This window comes from Eretmochelys imbricata, chromosome 10 (genome assembly GCF_965152235.1).
Source record: "Eretmochelys imbricata isolate rEreImb1 chromosome 10, rEreImb1.hap1, whole genome shotgun sequence".
NCBI lineage: Eukaryota > Metazoa > Chordata > Testudines > Cheloniidae > Eretmochelys > Eretmochelys imbricata.
Genome location: NC_135581.1, coordinates 4,326,426 through 4,347,050, shown reverse-complemented (window position 1 = coordinate 4,347,050; position 20,625 = coordinate 4,326,426). Strand labels below are relative to the sequence as shown.

At 52.1% G+C, this 20,625-nt stretch overlaps 1 protein-coding gene across 1 annotated transcript; it reads left to right on the top strand.

Moving 5' to 3' along the window:
* Window positions 1–215: 215 nt before the first annotated feature.
* On the top strand, window positions 216–20,369 carry LOC144271313 (testis-expressed protein 2-like). Its single transcript, XM_077828587.1, has 11 exons — window positions 216–1,577; window positions 2,499–2,699; window positions 3,099–3,426; window positions 4,752–4,993; window positions 6,924–7,070; window positions 8,587–8,686; window positions 11,269–11,401; window positions 16,527–16,664; window positions 17,338–17,550; window positions 17,994–18,114; window positions 19,274–20,369. The coding sequence occupies exons 1-11, from the start codon at window positions 216–218 to the stop codon at window positions 19,397–19,399; spliced, it is 3,111 nt and encodes a 1,036-aa protein (XP_077684713.1). The 3' UTR covers window positions 19,400–20,369.
* Window positions 20,370–20,625: the final 256 nt, after the last annotated feature.

The window sequence follows — 20,625 nt, the reverse complement described above, 5'->3', positions numbered from 1 at the left end:
GGTATAATACATTCCATATTAACACCGTGCACATAGTACCTATTCATGTGGGGGCCGGGGGGGGGGGCGGGGGGGGTGTCCCCTATATGCTTTTTTCCTGTTCCATCTAGTTCTCCTAGACAGTGATGTCAATTGGGCCCTACGAGCTGGGCTCGGACCCACTTGGATTCATTTGTGCCTTCCTTACAGAACCAACACTAGCAGAGATGTAAACAATGGCTGGTCACGCCAAAGCTTCCCTGGAGCCAGAGGGCTTTTCTCCCCCGGGCTCGCCTCAGCAAAGAGACCCGATGGTCAGTTCCCAAGAGATAACCAGCCAGTTCGCCAGCACCAGCAGCAAAGAGGACTGGGAAAACCTGGATGGGAGTGAGTTGATTTTCACCTTGGATAAGGACGAAGAGGAAGGAGCTGCCAATTTGCCTGAAAATGCAGTTCTGTATGTGGACACCAGGCAGTGCAAACGCCAACCTGGATCTTCATTCCACAGGCCATTCCCTCCAGCTCTTCCTCCGGAGCTGGGCTTCCTGACCGACATCCCCTTCTATCACCTGACTGGCTTCTCTCCACAGAACTCCATTGCCGCCCCGAATCTGCAGGGCTCCCCGGGCCCCAAGCCCCTCATTAACTTAGTGAAGTCCCTGTCGACCGAGATACAAGCCAAGGAGAGCTGCCCTCTCAAGCCCCAGCCCTTGCTGAACTTGGTCAAGTCCATTTCGACGGAGATCTCCCACCTGGAGCCCGAGGTGACGCAGTCCAAATCCGACTCGAAGCTCAACGTGCAACTGTGGAGGCAGATCACCCAGCCCAAGAGCAGACATGGGGACTCCAGGACAGCACCCTCCTCCCCCAATATCTCCCCTTCGGAGAGCAAAGGCAGCTTCTTCAGGGCACAGGAGGCCAAGTTTGAAGACACAAAGAGGAGGTTCTCCGAGGCCATGCAGGAACCCCTCAGCAGGCTCAGCAAAATCATCGGGGATGAGAACAGCATCTCGGCCAAGTATAAACTGCCCCACTCCAGCGCTTACGTCCATGACTCCCCGTCCAGCCACAGTGGGGACTGCACTAGCGTGGACGCCAAGGCTGCTGGGCCCAGCCCCGGGAAAGCCGAGAGCGACCGGCTGGGAGAGCACGCGAGCAAAGCGATCCAGAGGACCCAGGCGAAGGACGGCTTCCACTTGGAGCATAAGTGGGGTCCCGCCTCGAACTGCCGGTACGAGATCTGCTCCTGTGGAGACGTAATCCAAGTGGTGGAAGTGGAGCAGAGCGAGAACGGCCCGGAGGAGGTGCAGCTGTGGCAGCCCCTGGACGAGCTCCTCCCAGCCCAGCCTGGCAGCCCAGTGCCATGCAACACCCTCGCCTGCATTGCCATCTTGGCTTACAATTACTTCATCCTGCCTTTGCCCCCTTACCTCTCGGGCCTCTGCCTGGGACTGGCCTGTGGGTTTATGCTGGGCTTCCTGGTCATCCTGCTGTTTGTGCCAAAGCCTTCCCTGGCTCCCCGGCGGGGACAGTCCCCACAGGACAAGCGGCGCTCGGAGATGCTAACGAGGAAGCCACGAGAACGAGACGTCCTCAAGGTAGGAGATACATTCGGGGGCGGGGGGGAGGGGGTGATGCCTGCTCAGGGGTCGGACTGTGCCAGTCTGCTCCAGGGGGACAGCAGTTATCCAGTCTGCGGCTCTGTAACGTGCGACTCCAGGGCCGGGTAGCCGTGCTCCGAGTGCTGATCATCCCCACGGTGCAGGCAGACAGCGCCCACCACACGGCGGCACCCCAGCTGCGACAGGAACCCCTGTGGGCCCCAGACATTCGGGACCAGGCTGGCTGCTGGAGAGTGTATCTAATCCACTGGCTCTGTGCGTGTGACGACCATGCCCACTGCAAATCCCCAGCCAGCGTCCTCCTTTAGCTCAGCTGGTGTCTGTCTATTTCAGTCCCGCTACAGCTCCTACTACCATGATCCCCCAGCACCACACAATGAATTTATCCCCACATACCCCTGTGAGGTAGGGCAGCGAAGCCCCTCTCGTCTCCAGGGGAGCAGGGCTGGGGGCCGTGGGTTAATTTGCTGTGTCGCTGTTGTAAAGTTGCACTTTATTTGTCCTCGTGGCCCCACGCCAGTGACAGATAATGTGCACACTCCCACACCTCCATGAACACACGCACCCCTTCCACCTCGCCGCTCAGCACACACATCTCCCCGCACACGTGTGTGACTCGTGCACCCCAGGCCACCCCACGCGCGTGCATGCATACACATTCCAACTCACGCCCGCATCACACCACACCTTACCTGCATGCTCATCCCCTCCTACTTTATAGCACATTTCTCATGGGCGTGTCACAGCAATTCCTTCCAAAGTGCAAGCGACCGGCTCACACAACAATCCCCGTCACACTGTAGGCAGCAAGGAGCACATACCACAGCTGGTCCCACAGTAAACTCGCTAGCTGGACATGGCTGCGAGACGTAATCTCATGCAGACTTTCCCTTCCAGAGCTGGATGAATGAGATATATTTCTATGACCCGGAGATCTACCACCCGTCGCTCACTCACTCAGTGTTTGTGACGCTGGAAGGCACCGCCATGAAGCTCTCCTACCCCAAGAACAATGTCCCACGCCGAGCCGCCTTCGAAGAAGAAACCCTCGACGTGGCCTTTGTCAGCCATCGGTACTACAACATGAGCAATGCCCAGGTAGGGCTCCGCCAGAGGAGATAAAACAGTCCCCACAGAATAGCTGAAAGCATCTAGTTTAAAGTGAGCCAAGACAGGCGGCTGTAGCCTTGAATCTGAACTCGTCCTATTGGGGCTGGGTGGTACAGGCCTAATGCTGGACTTCATCCTGCCACATCATGGATGAGCTTTGGCCTTCAGTGAGAACATTTGGTAAGTCCTTCTCACCCCAGCTGGACCATTTTGGCCCTTGGGACTCTTCATAGCCAAGCCATTGCTCTTCCTTCACTGTGCCTCCATTAAAGAGAGTCCCCGTGGCTGGATGCACCATGTGACTATCTCCCCTGTCCCACCAGGCTACACGGCTTGGTGTCCCCGTGGCATAGTCTCCCTGCCTGACAGCATTTGTTGGTATTGCAGGTTTTACTCTTCCCACCGGGCCTGGCCCGAAAAAGGATGTGGAACAAGAAATATCCCATCTGCATTCTGTTCCCAGACCAAGAGGACCAGAATTTCAGAAGCTCAAATGAGCATGACACGGACCTCCCAAGAGATGAAAGCCTGAAAATGACTCGGACACCAGGCCAGGACGTCCCCCTGAAGCCTCCAGGGGACCTCCGGGAAAGGACCCTCTACCTCTTTGGAAGAACAGGAAGGGACAAAGAAGAGTGGTTCCAACATCTTATGACAGCCTCCCAACGGGACTGTCACGAGGTGCAGAGTGCCAGCTGGGGCGAAGGCAAATTCGGTAAAACATTCAACCCATGGTGGCCTCTTTTGCATTTAGGCAAATACAGATAATCCAATGGAGGAGGTCACTTCTATAGCCATGGGCTTTATATCTGCTTGCTGTGGGCTAAATCCACCATGGGGGTAAACAGGTATAATCCCACTAAAGTCAAAGGAGTTGAGCCCAATTGTGCGAGCACTAAATCCGGAGAAAGACAGAGGGGGCTGTCTGGTGGTAGATGGACCGATCAGCTTCAACCATGCCCCAGCCTAAAAGCATTTTCAGCAACTCTTTAGCAACAGATTTGCTGGCATTCTCCATGGCAGGTTTATTGGAAGGTACCAGGCTTTTAAAATCTCAATATTCATGGCAACCAGTAAAACTCTGAGTAAGAGTCCTTACGTTGAGATAAATAACAACTAGCTTCAGACGCTGATTCAGCTCAGTGGGCTGCAATGTGGATTCGTTGTCCATGATGGCAAAGCTCGCTCAGCTCCAGAAACAACTATCCCCAACTGAGATGCAGCAAAGGGTGCTGAAAACAGCTGGATGTGCCAGCCAAGGCCTCACTCACCTGCAGAGATATGCAGAGTGCCCACAGTGTATTGCATCGGTGATTGGGACGGGGGCATGGTCTGGTGGCCTGAGCAACAGACTAGGAACCAGGAACTTCTGAATTCTAAACCTGGCTCCAACTCCTGTTGTGGCTTTGGGCGAGTCGCTGCACCAATCTGTGCCTTGGTTTCTCTGTCTGTGCAATGAAACTAATTATACCCATTGCCCTTACAGGGGGGTTATGAGGATTAACTGGCTGAAGTGTGGCAAATGCTTTGAAATTGAATAGAAAAATCTGATTATCACTGCTCAGGCATTCTGCAGCTTCCTCCTGGGCAGGGAAAGACTCCTTCCTTTCCTAGATGCACAATTGTATCTCAGAGTGTGTCTACGCTTTGGGGGTGGGGCGATTCCCAGCTTGAGGAGACATCTCTGCACTAGCTGTGATCAAGCTGGTGTGCTATACAGAGAGCGTAGCCATGGCGGTGGGAGGGGGCTAGCTGCCCTGAGTATGTACCCATCTGGGACGCTGACCCCTCCCGCTGCTCGCCCCGCCAAGCTTCACTCAGCTTACAGCACACGAGCTCGAGCACAGCGAGCAGGAGTCCGTCTCCTCCAGCCGGGAAAACCTCCCCCAGCTTGAAGTGTAGACCTACCCTCAGTGTTGATGGGTCTGTCCGTCCATCCGTCTGGCTTTGCGGTATGCCATTTGCTTGCCACGCTCCTTTCTCCACTCATCTCAGCTGAACGCAGCCAGAGCACTAGCTCCATTTGTTTCTGTTTCCCAGGTTTCGGTCCGAACCAGCTCTCCAGCCCTTCAGGAAAGGGCATCTGCAGCAGTGGCAACAGCTGGGGAAGCACAGAAGACGTCCCTTCGTTGTTCAGACCCAAGGATCTAGCTGGGACCCTCCGGGAGAAGATTCTTCTAGATTACAGCACTTACATGTCCCAGTTAGTCCAGCCAGAAACGGGCACCAGCCACCTCCAGAGCCCTTGTCACAGCGCCATGGGCAGCCCAACCCCCCAAGAGGTGAGTGGAGCTAACGGCGTAGTCTGGCAAGAAATCCAGATGCTTAGAGAAACAGACACATGAATTCTCACAAAAGATTTTTCCATGCCCCTCAGATCACTTGATCCTTTCTAGGCCCTCTAGCCTGGAACTAGAATCTCCCAAGCTATCTGTGTCAATACGACATCCAACATATGGCCAAATTCCACAACCACTCGAGGACCTCTCCGCATTTGCACGTCCTGACAATGCTTTAAACAAAGGCAACGTTTCTAAAGAACTAACAGGGGGTTAATAGAAATGGCTCTTACCCCGTAAATTCTTGGGGGATTTGTTCTCAAGAGCTGGGTAGATCAGTGCCAGTGTTTCAGTTAATACCTGCTTTATAACTGGGACCACAGCATCATCTCAAAGACTCATAAAGTACCCAAAAAAGAATGAGTCATGTTATGGCAACTTAGTCACCAGAGACATTAATTTCTGCTAATTGTGAATCAATTATCATTCCAGACACTTCAGAATGTCCCTGTCTTATACATGTTACCCATTACTCCATCACAGGCTGCATTCTTGGAAGGATATTTTTGACCCACTGAAAAATAAGGCAGAGCCTTCGGGTTCATTGACTTCAGGACAGTCTCTGTTGATCTATCACTCTCTTTTCCCATTAACTTCAAGCTGTGAGAGCGGTGCGGTCCTTTGATGGGACACATGGATTCTGTTAGCTTTTCCTTATTGGCTCAAGGGTTTCTTGGAATCCCATTTCATTGTCTCATGGTATTTTCTTTTCTGAGACTTTCAGCTATTAATAGGAAAGAAAGAATGAATGCAGATCCTGTCTCAGGTGTAAGCAGAAGGACGTGAGCAACAGCACATTCCCTGTAAGGGAAAACCATGTCTTTCATGTCTCTACAGAAACTGAAGAGCTGACCTATGTGAATATCTTGGACTCCTAGACGCTATGAGAATACAACTAATAAACAATGGCAATAATAGGTTGCAGAGTAGCAGCCGTGTTAGTCTGTATCCGCAAAAAGAACAGGAGGACTTGTGGCACCTTAGAGACTAACCAATTTATTTGAGCATAAGCTTTTGTGAGCTACAGCTCACTTCTGATGAATGCATCTGATGAAGTGAGCTGCAGCTCACGAAAGCTTAAGCTCAGATAAATTTGTTAGTCTCTAAGGTGCCACAAGTACTCCTTTTCTAATAGCAATAATGAATCAGAGTCTGGGACCTGTCCCTTGACAGGCAAACCCCATAAGATTGGCAGGGCTGTTCAGAGAAGCACCTGAAAGTCTCGATGCTTCTGTGAGCCTCTTTGGGTTGGAAGTGTAGTGAGATCACACCTTTCGGCCAGATTTCCAGTTTGGGTATTTGCCAGAAGCACCTGGGCCTTCAGTCTCAGAGTTTATTCAGCCCATGATCTCATTATTGTAAATGGGAAGCACCTGCAAGTTATCATCATCCTCACCATCCTTTTCCCTTATACTGTGATTTAGAAAAGTGCGTGAATCTCATCTCCCTCCTCACTGTTTTATAGATGGGGAAACTGAGATACAGAGAGGCCAAGATGGGACTTGATTCCAAGCCTCTTCTCTGCCCACTCCCCTACTGTAACCACTAGACCACACTACATGCCTGAGCCTATAGTTATGTCCCTCTCACATGTACAGTATATTTAGTTACTACAGCTGGTTTCCTCATTGCTCTGCACCTTCCATGCTGCGGCCTTGGGGATCAGGTCCTTTGGGGATACGTTTATATATATATATATACATATATATATATATATATAGTCTTTTCTAAATATAGTATGTGAGTGTCAAGGATATTACTGTACACTAATTTGATCTGATACTTACATTACCCTTTGGCATTTGTGGGTCTCATTCATTCTGTAGCATATACGTGGCCATTCTTATTTCTCGCTCGCTCGCTCTTTTTTAAGTTCCTCAGGGACATGAATGGCAGCAGTGAACTGTCCATGGCTTGGATGAATGCACTGGTTGGGCGAATCTTCTGGGACTTCCTGAGGGAGAAATATTGGATGGACCAAGTGTCAAACAAGATCCAGAAGAAGTTAAGCAAAATCAAGGTGAGACGCTATGGATCCTTGCTTTCCCTTGAAGAAGAACCTCATGGTGTTTCACCTGTCTCATTGGCTGGGGAATGGGACTTGAAGGGAAAATCCAGGCTCTGGTATTTTTCAGAGCATTGTGATGCATCCATCAAGTTGCCTTTAGGACCATATGGACCAAGTCCTTCACGGAAGTCAGTGGAGTTCTGCCACTGACTTTGATGGGAACAGGATTTGGCAGTCAAGTTATACATGCAGTCAAGCCTGACATATGGACCAAAGACTTAACTGATGCTCTGTGAACTGGTGATTCAGGTGCCCAGCTTTCTCAAATCTTTCACTGGTGGGAAAACGTACAACCCAGGTTCATCATTAAAGTTAAAGGGTTTATTAGGGAAGGAGGAACTCATTTTTGGACTCTTTTAAAATCAAGATTGGATGCTTTTCTCAAAGACACTCACTAGCTCACATCAATTCAGGGCAGTGCTACGGCCTGTGCTATGCAGAAGGTCAGACAAGATGATCCCAGTGGCCCCTTCTGGCTTTATAGTCTATGAATTAACAGCGCACAGTGGGAAGCACAGTGGGAAGCACTTATTCAAACTCAGCCTGGGACCGCAGTGACGGAGAGCCCTTTGCTGCTGGCTCTGGTTGCCTTTGGGCACAAGCTGGTCTCAGATCAGTTCTTAGTGGGACAGGCATCCATACCACAATGGGCTGCTTTGCTGGCCTCCTTGCTGAGAGAGCCAAGGATAAATTGGGCTATAGAGAAGGTAATCTCCTCTCCCCCCCATCCCCCAGAGGGCCTCCCTCCACGGCAGGGACAAAGCATGATGGGAAATGTGCCCATCTGAAACCAGTTAGAAAGGGTTTCAAGTAGATTGGTTTTGGGAGGGGCCTCATACTGGACTTTCCATGAGCACTCCAGTGCTTGGAGACGCTTACGCTCCACCCATTAAGCCAGCAAGGATGGAGCAGGGAGCCCTTAGTAGACAAGCAGCATGTATTAGCTGGGGTACAAGTTCAGACATTCTGGGGAGCCCTTCTCTTAAAGGCTTCTCTACTCTGCCCTCCCCCAGGTCTGTTCTTCACTGGGTTATGAGTTGTCCAGTTTTAATGACATTTTTAATTAAAAATTTAACCCCAGGGATCCAGCAAGTCTATTCCTGTGAGACAGAGGTGGCTTTAAAATAATAATTTAAAAAAAAAGCTAGATTGGAGCACAGTTTGTGTGGAGAATTGTTTGGGACACAGAAAAATGTAACAGTTACAACACCTACAGAAACCAACTGTCATCAAGAACAATCCTGCATTGGGCTTTGGGGGATGGACCCAGTAGATCTTACCCAGCTCTCGTTTCTACGGCTGGAATAATGCTCATCCTACTTTGACGGCTTTGTCGAGGCCAGAGCCTCTTTAAACAGCCCAGTAGCCTCGTTTCTGATTTCTGATTAATGATAAGCAGCTTCCCTTCTGCATCTGCTTGGAAGGAGATTGGGTTTAATCGCTCTCGTTTGTTCTCACTCCAACCTAGCTCCCGTACTTTATGAATGAGCTCACACTCACCGAGCTGGACATGGGGACATCCATCCCCCTCGTTCTCAGTGCCTCCAGTCCGATCATCGATAACCGAGGTAAGGGTCCCAACAGCATCCCCCACACCCACCCATTCAGTGCATTCGCACCAGGCCTTAGCCCCATCACGTTGCATTAACGTAGGAACTGGGTTCAAGACTTTTTTTTTTTTAAAACATGTTCGGGGGAGATTAAAGCACCCCCGTGAAAACTGACCAGGCTTTGTGCCCATCGGCCACGGACAAAGATCATTTTAGAGCAACAAGTCTGTAAAAGTCACTTGGTGGCAACTCTTTGAGACGAGCTTGGTTTCACCACAGTGATGGCCCTGCCTGCCTCATCCAAAGACCATTCAATCAATGGGAGCTTTACCTTGAGTTCCGTAGCTTTGGATCTGGCCCTATGGCATTGCTAATGCACCCACAACCAGATTATCCTACAGTTCAGTATTCCACGGAGACTGACCTCTGCTGTCACTCCTAGGAGGGATCCCTCCGGGTCAGGGCGGTGACACGTTGATGGGGCTTTAAGGGAAAAGCTTGCACTGTTGCTGCCCAGGGCTTCCCTGTGCTCTGGCCTCTGATCTCCAGGGCTTCCCTGTGCTCTGGCCTCTGATCTCCAGCACTGTCGATCAAGAACCTTCCTCCATCATTAATTGACTGACAAAAGAAAACCCAAAGTGGGCATTCGAACCAAACTGAGACAGCTACAAATGGGGGCCACTCTGAACTGGAGGGGTATAACTGGGGGTGCTATACACTGGGAACCCGCCCCCCCCGGACAGTGAGAGCCCCTCGCCGTGATGGAAAACAGGGCAAGTAAAACACACCCAAAACCAACCCCCTGCATTTGGCCCCTTCCTTGCGGGGGCCATTGCAGAGGGAGGATGGGGAAGGGCAGTTGTCAACGCTGCTAAGTGTCATCCCAGGGCAGCCCTGGGGGAATGGCAAGTTGGCAGCCTCCTAGGGGAAAGGAAGAAGCATGTCAAGTGGCAGAAGAGTCCAGGACTGCATTAGGGACAGGGAAAGAGAAGGCTTGGAGTAGAGGAGGGAGCATGGGGAGGGGCCGGGTGTGACGAAAGAGAGGCAGGGCGCGGGAATTAAACCAGATTAACCCTTCAGGCACCACAGCCAGTGCTTCCACGCCCACACCCACTTTGGTCCATTTGGAGAGTCACGTGGCACCCAGCCTGAGGGTAGCAGGGGGGTTAGCCACTCGCAGTGAAGCACCGCTTGGAACAAGGTCTTATGGGAAGGTCACAAACCCTTCCCTCAAATGGGGAGCATTTGGGGCAGATGCCGCTGGATCCCCTAGACAGTGGCGCCTGTCTTTCTCTGTCCCAGGCATCCCACAACCCAGCTGTGGCAGCATGTTAACCCTCCCATGTCTCCAGTCATCCCCCTCTCAGAAAGGTCATCCCCCCCAGGAGCTCATTCAATGGGAGATGCTGGATTAATATTTCATCCCCACACACAGTTTGCCAGGGACTCCTCGTCGTGGAGCAATCAAGCGAGTGTTTATCCCCCTCTCCCTCACGCACGTCCCCTCGCATCCCTCCAGATCTCCCACCAGCGCCTCAGTCTCCATTCCAGCTGTGCAGCCTCCGATAAAGCAGGGGAGAGCACGCAGGGGCTCAAAACATTCACGGCCCAGCTCTCTCTCAGCCCGCTTGGGAATGCGCGATCCGCCACCCACACTCCCAGTGTAAAGGGGACAGAGGAGGGGGAAATAAAGGGGCCATGCTGAGCCTTCAAACAAAGCCATCTTCCTGTTGCCAGCGGCCGACTCGGCACAGTAATAATTGCTCTGTGCAGCCAGAAGCCAGTGCAGTGCAGTGGAGTCCTTGCTCCGGGCGGCACAAGAACCTGCTGCGTTTCCCAATGTGTGGAACAGGGATCCTGCATTATTAATGCCCGGATAAAGGCCGCAACCGGAATTGGGTTCCCACAAAGCTAGAGGTTATATGTGCTCGTGTGCACACACAGAAACACGCACGCACTCATGCAGAAGGTGGGAGAAAGCAATTGTTTCTCACCCCCATTTCACAGGTGGGGCCCAGAGAGATTCAGTGACTCACCCCAGGAGACAGTGGCTAAGCTAGGAATTGAACCCAGCGCCTCCTGCCTCTCAGCCTAGGGCTTTGCCGCCAGAGCAGCCTTCCTCTATGATGGAAGAAGCAAGGAAGCTGCTACCAGGCCAGGGTGGTTGATTGAACGGGGTAAATTCCACAGATTCCAGTGGTTCGAGACTCTGTGTCACCCATTCGCATCCAGAGTCGTGACTAAAGGCTGTTATCCTCCGGTGGCTCTTCAGGGGCCTGCATGAGAGAGGTCAGTGACCGGAGCCCAGTTCCCACAGGGGAACTCAGCAGAGCAGCCAAGGGACATAATGAGTCACGAACCAGGAGGCAGGCACGACGGGGCTGAGGGACGAAGGCTGGATAGATAGATGCTGAGCTTCCCTCTCCTCCCAAAAGGTGGTCCAGCCCGGTCAGAAATAAGGAATGAGTCAGTGTGGGGACACCGGTACTGCCTATGCGATACCAGCTCTCAAATCAGGCTTTGTAGCAGGCACCTAGCATCCTCCCAGACACCACAGATTCATGGGACCATGCGTCACCTGCATCCTGTCCTCTCTGCAGGGCTTTGGGTGGACGTGGAAGTCATCTACAACGGCTCCCTACAGATGACACTGGAGACGAAGATGAACTTGTGCAAGCTGGGGAAAGAGGCATTGGCGGAGGAGAGTGGGCAGACGGCTGCTGGTGGGGAAGGGTAAGGTCACTAAAGCATTACTGGGCCCTTCACTCCTGCGACATCAGGGTGGGAGAGACCCTGGTCCAACCATTCCTCCAGGAGAAGGTAGTCGGTTCTGTAGCCGTGCTCGGTAGGAGCATTGAGTCTGGACGTGAGTATGAAGCCTTTGTGTATTAATTCAAGGCATCCAGGATGCTGCATTGTTCTGTCTCTACACTGAACAGAAAGGGCTTTATAATTCAGTGAGTTCTGCAAAATCATGGGTCTGAAGGGCACCTCACAGGGCTCTGCGGGCGGCATAGCTGCACATCAACAGCCCGCCTCCCTGCCGGGTGACACAGGCCAAATGGATTTAACTCCGTGCTTTAATCAGAAGGAACCTGGTCAGTCTTGATCTGAAGCAGCATCTTAGAAGAGCTTGATTGTTCCAGAGCAATGGGACAAGGTGTCTGATAGTGGAGGCCGTCCAGAGTCACATATCCTCCAGCTGGGGCAGAAGGAATAAGTCGAATGAAAATAAATCAACTCCATTTGGAGGGTTTTATCAGGCCATCTGTGCTGAGTATTGCCATTTGTCTGAGCAGGATGGAGACAGCTGGGAAGTTAGTTCTAGGAAAGAGTCATTAATAAAATAAAAAGATAAGAAGCACTTGCTTGTGGCTTGTTTGTCATGACCAGCTTGTGCTCCGAGTTAGCTGACAGCCACATTCCGGACTTGTACTAATCTCTAATCATTTTATTGGTGATCAAAACAAAAATCTTCCCCCTCCCCACGTGCCACTTTGGGGGTTTTTTTAAATCAGGACAAAACGTTCTGTCTGGAGCTGTGAATGTTCTCATGGCCTGGTATTATTCCCACCCTGCCCCTGGGCACAGAGCCCCTGGCCTCATTCTCCATTTACCTGGGCCCTGTTGAAAGCACAGATGGGCTGGAAAGTTAAACCTTTCTTAACATGACCAGCTTTAGGCGAGGAGAGGGGACAGCCCAGAAGTGGATGAATTCTGAGTTACTCCAGATAACGTAAAGAGCAGGGGAAAGACAAGCACAGGAGGAACGAGGCTGTTGCTCCATTCTGCGTCCTGCTCTTCAAAAAGAAGTCTGCTTCACTGGGTCAGGGGGACAAATGCCATAGAATCATAGGACTGGAAGGGACCTCAAGAGGTCATCTAGTCCAGGCCCCTGCACTCATGGCAGGACTAAGTATTATCTAAACCATCCCTGACAGGGGTTTGTCCAACCTGCTCTTAAAAATCCCCAATGATGGAGATTCCACAACCTCCCTGGGCAATTTATTCCAGTGCCTAACCACCCTGACAGTTACTAAGTTTCTCCTAATGTCCAACCTAAACCTCCCTTGGTGCAATTTAAGCCCATTGCTTCTTGTCCTAGCCTCAGAGATTAAGAAGAACATTTTTTCCTCTCTCTTCCTTGTGACAACCTTTTATGTATTTGATAACTGTTATCATGTCCCCCCTCAGTCTTCTCTTCTCTGGCCTCTCCCTCTTGGGTTCAAATGCAATTCAAGGTTGCTAGTGCTCTTCTTACCATCTGGAAGTATATGAAATAAGATGGTGGTTCTTGGTCTAGCTCCTGGTGGACTTGTGTTCACAATGAAGCCAGCTGAGAAGCCAAGGGCTGGTTAAGCTCAGGAACTGGATCTGCTGTAGCCCACTTACATGGTCTTGTCTCTGAGACAATGGAATGGAGGAAACTTGCACTAGCCTGGCCTTTTGCTGTACTTTACCAGCCGTGAACAAGGCTGTCAACTGCTTGTAATGATAGTGCAATGAATCCTACTAATCACATGCACATGGCCCATCCTTCTCCGAGCATGTTGCAAACCTTCACCTATTCATCAGAGAGTGATCTGGTGGGATGTAGTTAGCACTATTGGAAGAGTCTGTTGTTGAAACACTTGTACAAATTGCTGGCCCCTCATTGGCTTATTTACAAGTTACGGGACTGGGTTTTCTCCTGCCTTTTGGAGAAACTGCCTGTGTTGTTACTTAGCACATGTCTAGCTGACTCAGGAATGACCGGGGCTCATGCCACTTACTGTCAATTAGCAGCTGATGTCTGATGAGGCCAGATTGTCACCCCTGATCCTGGAGCACTCCACTTTGTTCGGCCGTACATTTGCTGACAGATCATTAGTTGCTCTGATTTTTTAATGGAGCCATTCCAGGCCAGAATGTGAGCTGCGGCTCGGGGCTCGGCCTGCCACTCGAGCACCTGCTTCTGCTATGGAGACACCGTGGTGTGCATGGCTCGCCTAGAGAATTATCCACCTGACTCCCCACTCCCTCTGCCCGCTAGGGAGAACTGCAGCGAGAGGTGCATTGATCAGGACAAACATCCTCTCGTTCGGCCCCAGGATGCAAGATAGCGACTCCCTGAGCAAGTTAAAGGGAGGCCTGGCCTTACTAAGTGTGGCTGCTATGCTGCGAGCCCTCCACACCACTGGAGTCCATAACCAGTGAGGTTATGGACTCCAGTGGTACCCAGTACCCAATGGTCCAGGTTATGGACTCCAGTGGTACCCAGTACCCAGGATCCAGTACCCAGCATCCTTCAGCAGCAGGCCCTGTGCTTGCCCTTGCTTTTACATTTCCTAGGAGGAAAGGAACCAGTGAATTCTTGCTCATCTTGTAAATAATAGATGTAAATGTCATAGACCAGGACCCCCTTGTGCTAAGGCCCGGCAGCTGATTGGCTTTGCACAGGCAGGAGGTGGCCAGGGGCTGCGTTTTAAGGATCCAGGGGTAGCATTTGACTTTAAGGCCGGTCACTCCTGCTTTGTTGCAGCTTTTGCAGGTGGGGATACTGGAAAGCGGTACATCCCAGCAGGGCGTGCACATCCCCATAGTGCTTTATGGAGATAAATCGCAAATAGCACAAGGAGAGAGATTCAGAGGTTCTGTCTCTCGCGAGATACAGCAAAGGTGAGAAGACCAGGCCAAATTCAGCCCTGGCACAGCTCCCACAGTGAAATTCCTGGATGTGCACCCGCTTACACTGGGGCTCAGCTAGGCCTCATACGTTTTCACCTGTGATTTGAAAGGGGATGGAGAGTGATGAGGAGCCAGAGGGATCCAGGGAGGCTGTTCCAGTTGGCAGGTGCTGCAGAGGAGAAGGCTCTTGCACCAGCCACAGGGAGGGGAGTGACAGAGGAGAGACCGGGGCTGGATGAATGGAGAAAACACGTTAGGGGAATGGAGAGAAAGCAGCTCGATGAAAGCTTTAACGTCACGCTCAGTGGTGCATTAAATCTTTCTGCAACTGGAGCCAAAGCTCTTTGCTTCACTGAATTTCTGATACCTCAGAACCAAGATGACTCTACGTGGCTTGGATTACAACACGTGCATTCCCCCTACCACTCCAAATCCCTCACCTCGCAGAACCGCTCTGCCCTGGCAAGGAGATGGGATCGATCTGACACAGGAAAGGTAGCGACAAGCCTCCTTAATTAGCCGCATTTTAACAATGTGCTCCGGAAGGGAGTGGCCTTCCCTTTGCCTCCCCCAGTACTGCTCTAGGGGGGACACTAGGCTGGCAGGCTGCATTCCCCCTGCAAACTCCTCCCCAGCCTGACACTGCATGTAGGTCAGTGTCACCAGGCATTTCTTCTTAAAGAGGAGTTAAAGCCGAGATCCCTTGGTAAAGGACTTAAATAGAGAACAATGCTGCCTGCAGGGAAAGGGGTGAGTGTTACATTGAACTTCACAGCTCGGGGGCAGCAGGGTGGGTATTGATCATGCCCCAGCTATCAGCACAAGCCGTGCAATAAGAGAGATCAAGGCACGATGCCAGGATGATCCGTTTGGCCTCAGCTGGGGTCACCATCTACTGGCAAATCCAGCGAGCACCATGAAGAACTCCTGTGAGATCAACCCAGCTGGGGCAGCCTGCATGGGAGATGGCTCTGGAGTCCCCAAGCCAGCCAGCTGCCCAGACTCTCCTGCATTTAGAAAGCACAGGGAAGAGTTTCAGACCCCCTTTAATGGGACCTGGCTGGGCATCCATCTCCAAACTCTCACCCCTAATAGCAGCTTGGAAAGTCCCACCTTCTGCTTCAAGCTCCAGGGACCTGTCAAGTCCCACTAACCCCCCTCACCTTAGAAACTGACTCAGAAGAGCCCATTGTAGCAGGTTCTTACCTCTCCTCTGTCAGACATGGCCATTGCCTCAGTTTCCCCTCTCCCTCTTGCTCTTAGTTTAATATAATCCTACAGCTAAATTAAACTCCTCCCATGCTGGGGTAAGGAGAGTCCAAATGAAGTCTCCCCCAGTCTGCCCTGGGTCACCAGACCACCCTGTTCCAGTCACTCCCTGCTCTGTCTCGCAGGAATCTGCAGGAAAACCAACAGACAAATCAGATCCAAAGAAAGAACACACACACTCCCCCCCAATCTCCCCTGCAGGCCAGTGTCCAAATCCCAAGTTGCTCCCCCACTTTCTCCAGGATTCCTGCCAGTCTACAGGGAACGATAAGACCTCTCTCTCTGTTTCCCTTTGCAGAGAAGCCTGCAAGCCCTCCAAGATATTTCTTTCTACAGAGAAATCCACGCACACACACCCCCGCCCCCCACATACCTGCAAACCTTGCTATGTCCTGCTCTCTTCTCTGTCCTAGGGGGGAAGAGTCAGACATCTGCTTATATCCTGTTTCCTCCTCCCAGCATGCTTGGCTAGAATGACCTACAATTCCCCATGGTCCTGGGAACTGTAGGTCCCACCACGCCTTGGGTCTGGGTTCAAAATGATAACAGGCTGTCCCGGGCCTGTAGCCTTTAAAGGGCCAGGCCACCCTGCTGCATCCATGTTCATCCTAGTAGAACAAACAGACGTGGCCCTGCTGTGTATCCCTGCCACCAGCACCTCTTCCCAAGCACCTGGCCCATGCTGCAGAGCTAGAGGGAAGACGCCCGGGCCATGAGGCCGCACTAGCTTCCATGCCATTAGCCCCAAAAGCCTTTGTTGCTGGCGTCTGTCCGGCTGACACCGGAGAGAGCGCCGGCACGTTGGGGGCTAACACAAAGAGCCGTGGGTAAAGGCTTGGCTGGCGGTCAGGCCCGTGCAGCCTGCGGGTGCCACAGCACAAGGACCCCCACTGGGACTCACCTCCTCCCTCTTTGCTTGCAGGGCGAAGCCTCTGGTGATCCTGCTGGCGGACAGCGATGCAGAGTCCTCCAGCGCCGGCTCTTCCGACGAGGAAGACGTCCTTGCAGCAGAGCCTTCTGGAGCCCTGGGAGAGAGGATCGTCCCCCCTCCTGCTGAAGGGTAAATAATTACTAATAAAATAATAATAATCCCTAATCCAGCTATAGCACTTTCCCTCAGTAGATCTCAAAGCACTTTAAAAAGGAGGTCACGATCATCGTTCCCATTTCACAGATGGGGAAACTGAGGCACAGAGTGGGTAAGTGACTTGCCCAAGACCCCCCAATGAAGCCATGGCAGAGTCAGGACCCCGGTTTCCCGCATCCCAGTCAAACAACCCCCTCTCAGAAGAGGGGCTCCTCAGCTAGCCCTGCCTGTGGGGAGCCATTCGGGATCACAGCCCCTAGACACCCCACGATGAGCACGGGACTGCTGGCTGGCTAGATCATTGAGTCCGACACCCTGCAAAAGCACGTTATTGTCTCTTAAGATTTCCCTAATAGCTTCATCAGGAAGGAGAAGAGTCGTAGGAGCGTGTGAGGCTCACACCTCCAGCACCTCCTGCTGGATGGATTTCCATGGCCTGGGAGCCAAGGAGAAGGGTGGCCTGTTCCTGCTGGAGGAATGTCGCGGAGTCACAGACCGTGGGGGTGGGGGGGATTGACAGGGAGCGAGAGGTGCCCCCAGGATGAATGGGGTGGGGACCAAGTGAGGTGAGGCCCCAGCTTAGCTCCTGCCTTGGAGCAGCCCCCTTTTGCAGGCTGACGCTGACTCCCCTCTTCCCCCTGCTTAGCCATGGGGGCGGCAACAGCACTAGCCGCAAGATCCTGCGCTTCGTGGATAAGATCGCCAAGTCCAAGTACTTCCAGAAGGCCGCTGAAAACGAGTTCATCAAGAAGAAGATCGAGGAGGTGTCCAACACGCCGCTGCTGCTGACTGTGGAGGTCCAGGAGCTGGCCGGTACCCTGGCTGTGAACATTCCTCCACCCCCGACAGACCGAATCTGGTAGGAGCGTCCTTGTGTCCCACCACGCGGTGATTTGCCGCGTAGCCCGGCTTCTACTTCCCAGAGCTTAGTGGAACATGGTCAGGGAGTTTCGGCCTAAAATTTAGGATTAGGGAACTCAACATGGGCAGAAATATTCTCCCAAAACAAGGACTAGATTGCTCAGGGGATTGGGCCAGCCATGTCACACTTTTCCCATCTAGGTCATGGATCCAAATCCAGCACCAGGTAGTGCTAGTGACCAAAATCTCTTGCAGTCTGATGGTTGTTCAGTGGGTCTCAGCCCACATCCTAATGGACAAGTGTCTCAAACTGGCCTTTTCACTGGCAATATCAGCAGAGGCCAACAGCTGTATAGGCCACAGAGACTGTGCTCCCCAGGCCACGTGTGCAGGGGCACAAGGAGTTTGTGATGGTCTCTGCTTCCTTCCTTCCCCCTCCAGGTACAGCTTCCGAATCCCTCCCCAGCTGGAGCTGAAAGTCCACCCGAAGTTGGGCGAGCGGGAAGTCACCTTCATCCATGTCACGGAATGGATTGAGAGAAAGCTGCAGCATGAATTCCAGGTACCTGCTCCCAGAGCACTGGGAGAGAAATGATGAGTGCACTGGGGATGGATCAGAACCAAGGATGGGACAACTGGGACCTAAACAATGTAAAGATGGGCCTGCAAACTCTGGGGCCAGATGTTGCAAACCTCAAGTTTTGGGCAGTGTTTAGATCCAGGGTTTTGATTCATTTAAAGAAGGAGATAGAGTTTGGGCATCTCCAAATTCAGTGGTGTTCGGGCCCAAGTTTTGGTTCAGGCCAATCTGGAGAGAACCAAAACCGAACTGGACTCGGGCCTCTTTGGAAAGTTGAGAAACATGAGTTAAACTTTTTAGAGGTTTGATTCAAACCAATGAAGTGCTCCAGGAGCAGCTGCTCTCATAGGATTCCCCACCCAGCTAAAACCAGAAGGCACTGGTGAGACAGCCTTGGCTCCTGAGCCGACCAGCTGATTCTCATCCCAAAGAGATTCAGCCAAGTTCAGCTCCTAGAGGCATCTCCAAGAGTTTGAAGGTGCTACATGCTTCAAGTTATTCTCTCTTTTGTGTCCCTTGTTAGACCTGTTATCTATCTACCTTTTATTCTTAGGCTTCTGGTCAGAGACCATTGGCAAGTCCTAGGTGGAAAGATCTGCTGCAAGTTCCCAAAGCCCCCTGCACCAGCGTGATCTGCTAGGATTTTAGTGTCTTCTTAACCAGCTAGGAAGGGCAGAGGGTTTAAGAACTCCTTGTGGCCAGTTTCCTGAGCAGTACGCAACCCTGACTCTAAGAATGGCCAACCACAGCAAGGAAAAGCCACGTCTTCTTGTCTTGCCAGATCTATGGTCATGTACATCTGCTGCCATGGGAAACAGGACCTACTGATCCGAAAACAGGCTTCTGCCCAGTGAGCTGAAGGAGATGCTCCATTGGGTTACAGCTCTTATTGATCTTTAGCCACTAGGCAGGGGGAAAAAACCCTTCTAAACCGGGGAGGGCTGCGTCCAGCAAGTAGAGCTGCACGTATGCATTAACCACTCCATTCCACCTCTGCTGATCATAAGCTGGATCCCAGGTTCTAAGCCGCAGTGGGACAGTAGCAACAGGTACCAATCAACCCTTTAGAGATCCCAGCTTTGTCCCTCTGAAGGTTTTTTTAATGCCACGGTTTTAATTTTGTCCAATTTCCCTTTTCCAGAAAATTTTAGTGATGCCAAACATGGATGATCTCATCATTCCCATCATGCACTCCGGCTTGGAACCCCAGCCCTCCATGGAGGGGCCGTTCAAGGACCTTCCAGCGGATAGCCAGAAGCGGCTCTGAAGAGTGACCCACTGGCTGGGTCAAGACACTTGGCAGAACTCTGGAGGATTTGCTGAGATGCCCAGCTAACCTGGGCCTGGCCACTGGTCGCCACACAGGAGCCAAGATGCTGATCTGAAGTCTCCGAGTTCATCTCTCCATCTTGTCTTCAGCATCTCCCAGCTCAGCAAAGGAGCCTCTTCTTCAAATATGATGCAGAACATTAAGGACAGAAACATACACCCCCAGGGGAGGAGCAAGTTGGAGTCACCCAAGCATACAAAACTCCAGGTGGCTCATCCATCACCACCAGGTTCCTCTGGATTAATACAACTCCCTTGTGGCCAGATGGGCATTTTCTGTGCCAGCCAGGGCAGGAACTTGCTCAGCACTGTCTGCTTTACAAAGGGGGGTGCAAGAAACCCGGGGTGGGAGGGGGTTGCCTGAAGTCCAAGGAGTGTTAATCAGACGTTGCAATCAGAAATGGCCCAAGCTTATTGCATCAGCACTGGACACCCTTTAAATGGGCAGCCGGGTCTGCCAGGAAGACTGCAGGCAGGAAATGAACTGAAACACAGACGAAACACCCATAACCCTCATTGCCCCTACAAGTGTTTTATTGTACTCTGAGTCTCACCACCACCCAGAAGGCTGAATGGAATTGTGGGTATCCCTATGGCATCCACACAGATTGGACACATAACAGTGAGGTTACCTGGCTCTGGGGAAGGGAGGACCATGTGCCCATCAGCCTGGGGTAGAGCACATAGGAGGTACAGGCAGGGATGCAGAACCCTGCTCCTGGCCAGCCAATGGCTGTCGCAGGGGTTTAGTTGAAGGGGGAGACTGGGGAAAGCAGCCATTGATGGTAACCAGGCAGTACTGGTGCAGAGAGGGGCTGAAATAGTCACATGTCAAAATCCACTGAGTGTTTCAGCAGGCGAAGTTGGGGCAAAGGGTAGGGATGTGGGGGTGAACCTCCCAATACCTAAGGGAGGGGGAGCGCTCAGTACATGAGGGAAGGGAGTGGAGGGGAAGTCCTATGAGCCCCAGAGAGAGAGAGCAGTTTGTAGACAAAAAGGGAGGCAGCATTGTCAGCTGCCCGGGTCCAGCCCTTCCTCAGCTAATGCCCTTCACCCAGGCAGTGCACCCTGCACCGGGGAACGCAGGAGGCCGTGGGAATGCCTGGGCACGAGGCCCTGTGCAGGTCAGGGCTCGTGGCAGCACCTCTAATGGGTCAAAAGCAG

What these genes read in the sequence shown, in the direction of transcription:
- LOC144271313 (XM_077828587.1), top strand. Translation starts at nt 216, where the DNA reads ATGGCTGGTCACGCCAAAGCTTCCCTGGAGCCAGAGGGCTTTTCTCCC. An exon ending in GAGAACGAGACGTCCTCAAG is followed by an intron (nt 1,578 to 2,498) that starts GTAGGAGATACA and finishes TTTCCCTTCCAG; the next exon opens with AGCTGGATGAATGAGATATA. An exon ending in GCAGCCCAACCCCCCAAGAG is followed by an intron (nt 4,994 to 6,923) that starts GTGAGTGGAGCT and finishes CTCTTTTTTAAG; the next exon opens with TTCCTCAGGGACATGAATGG.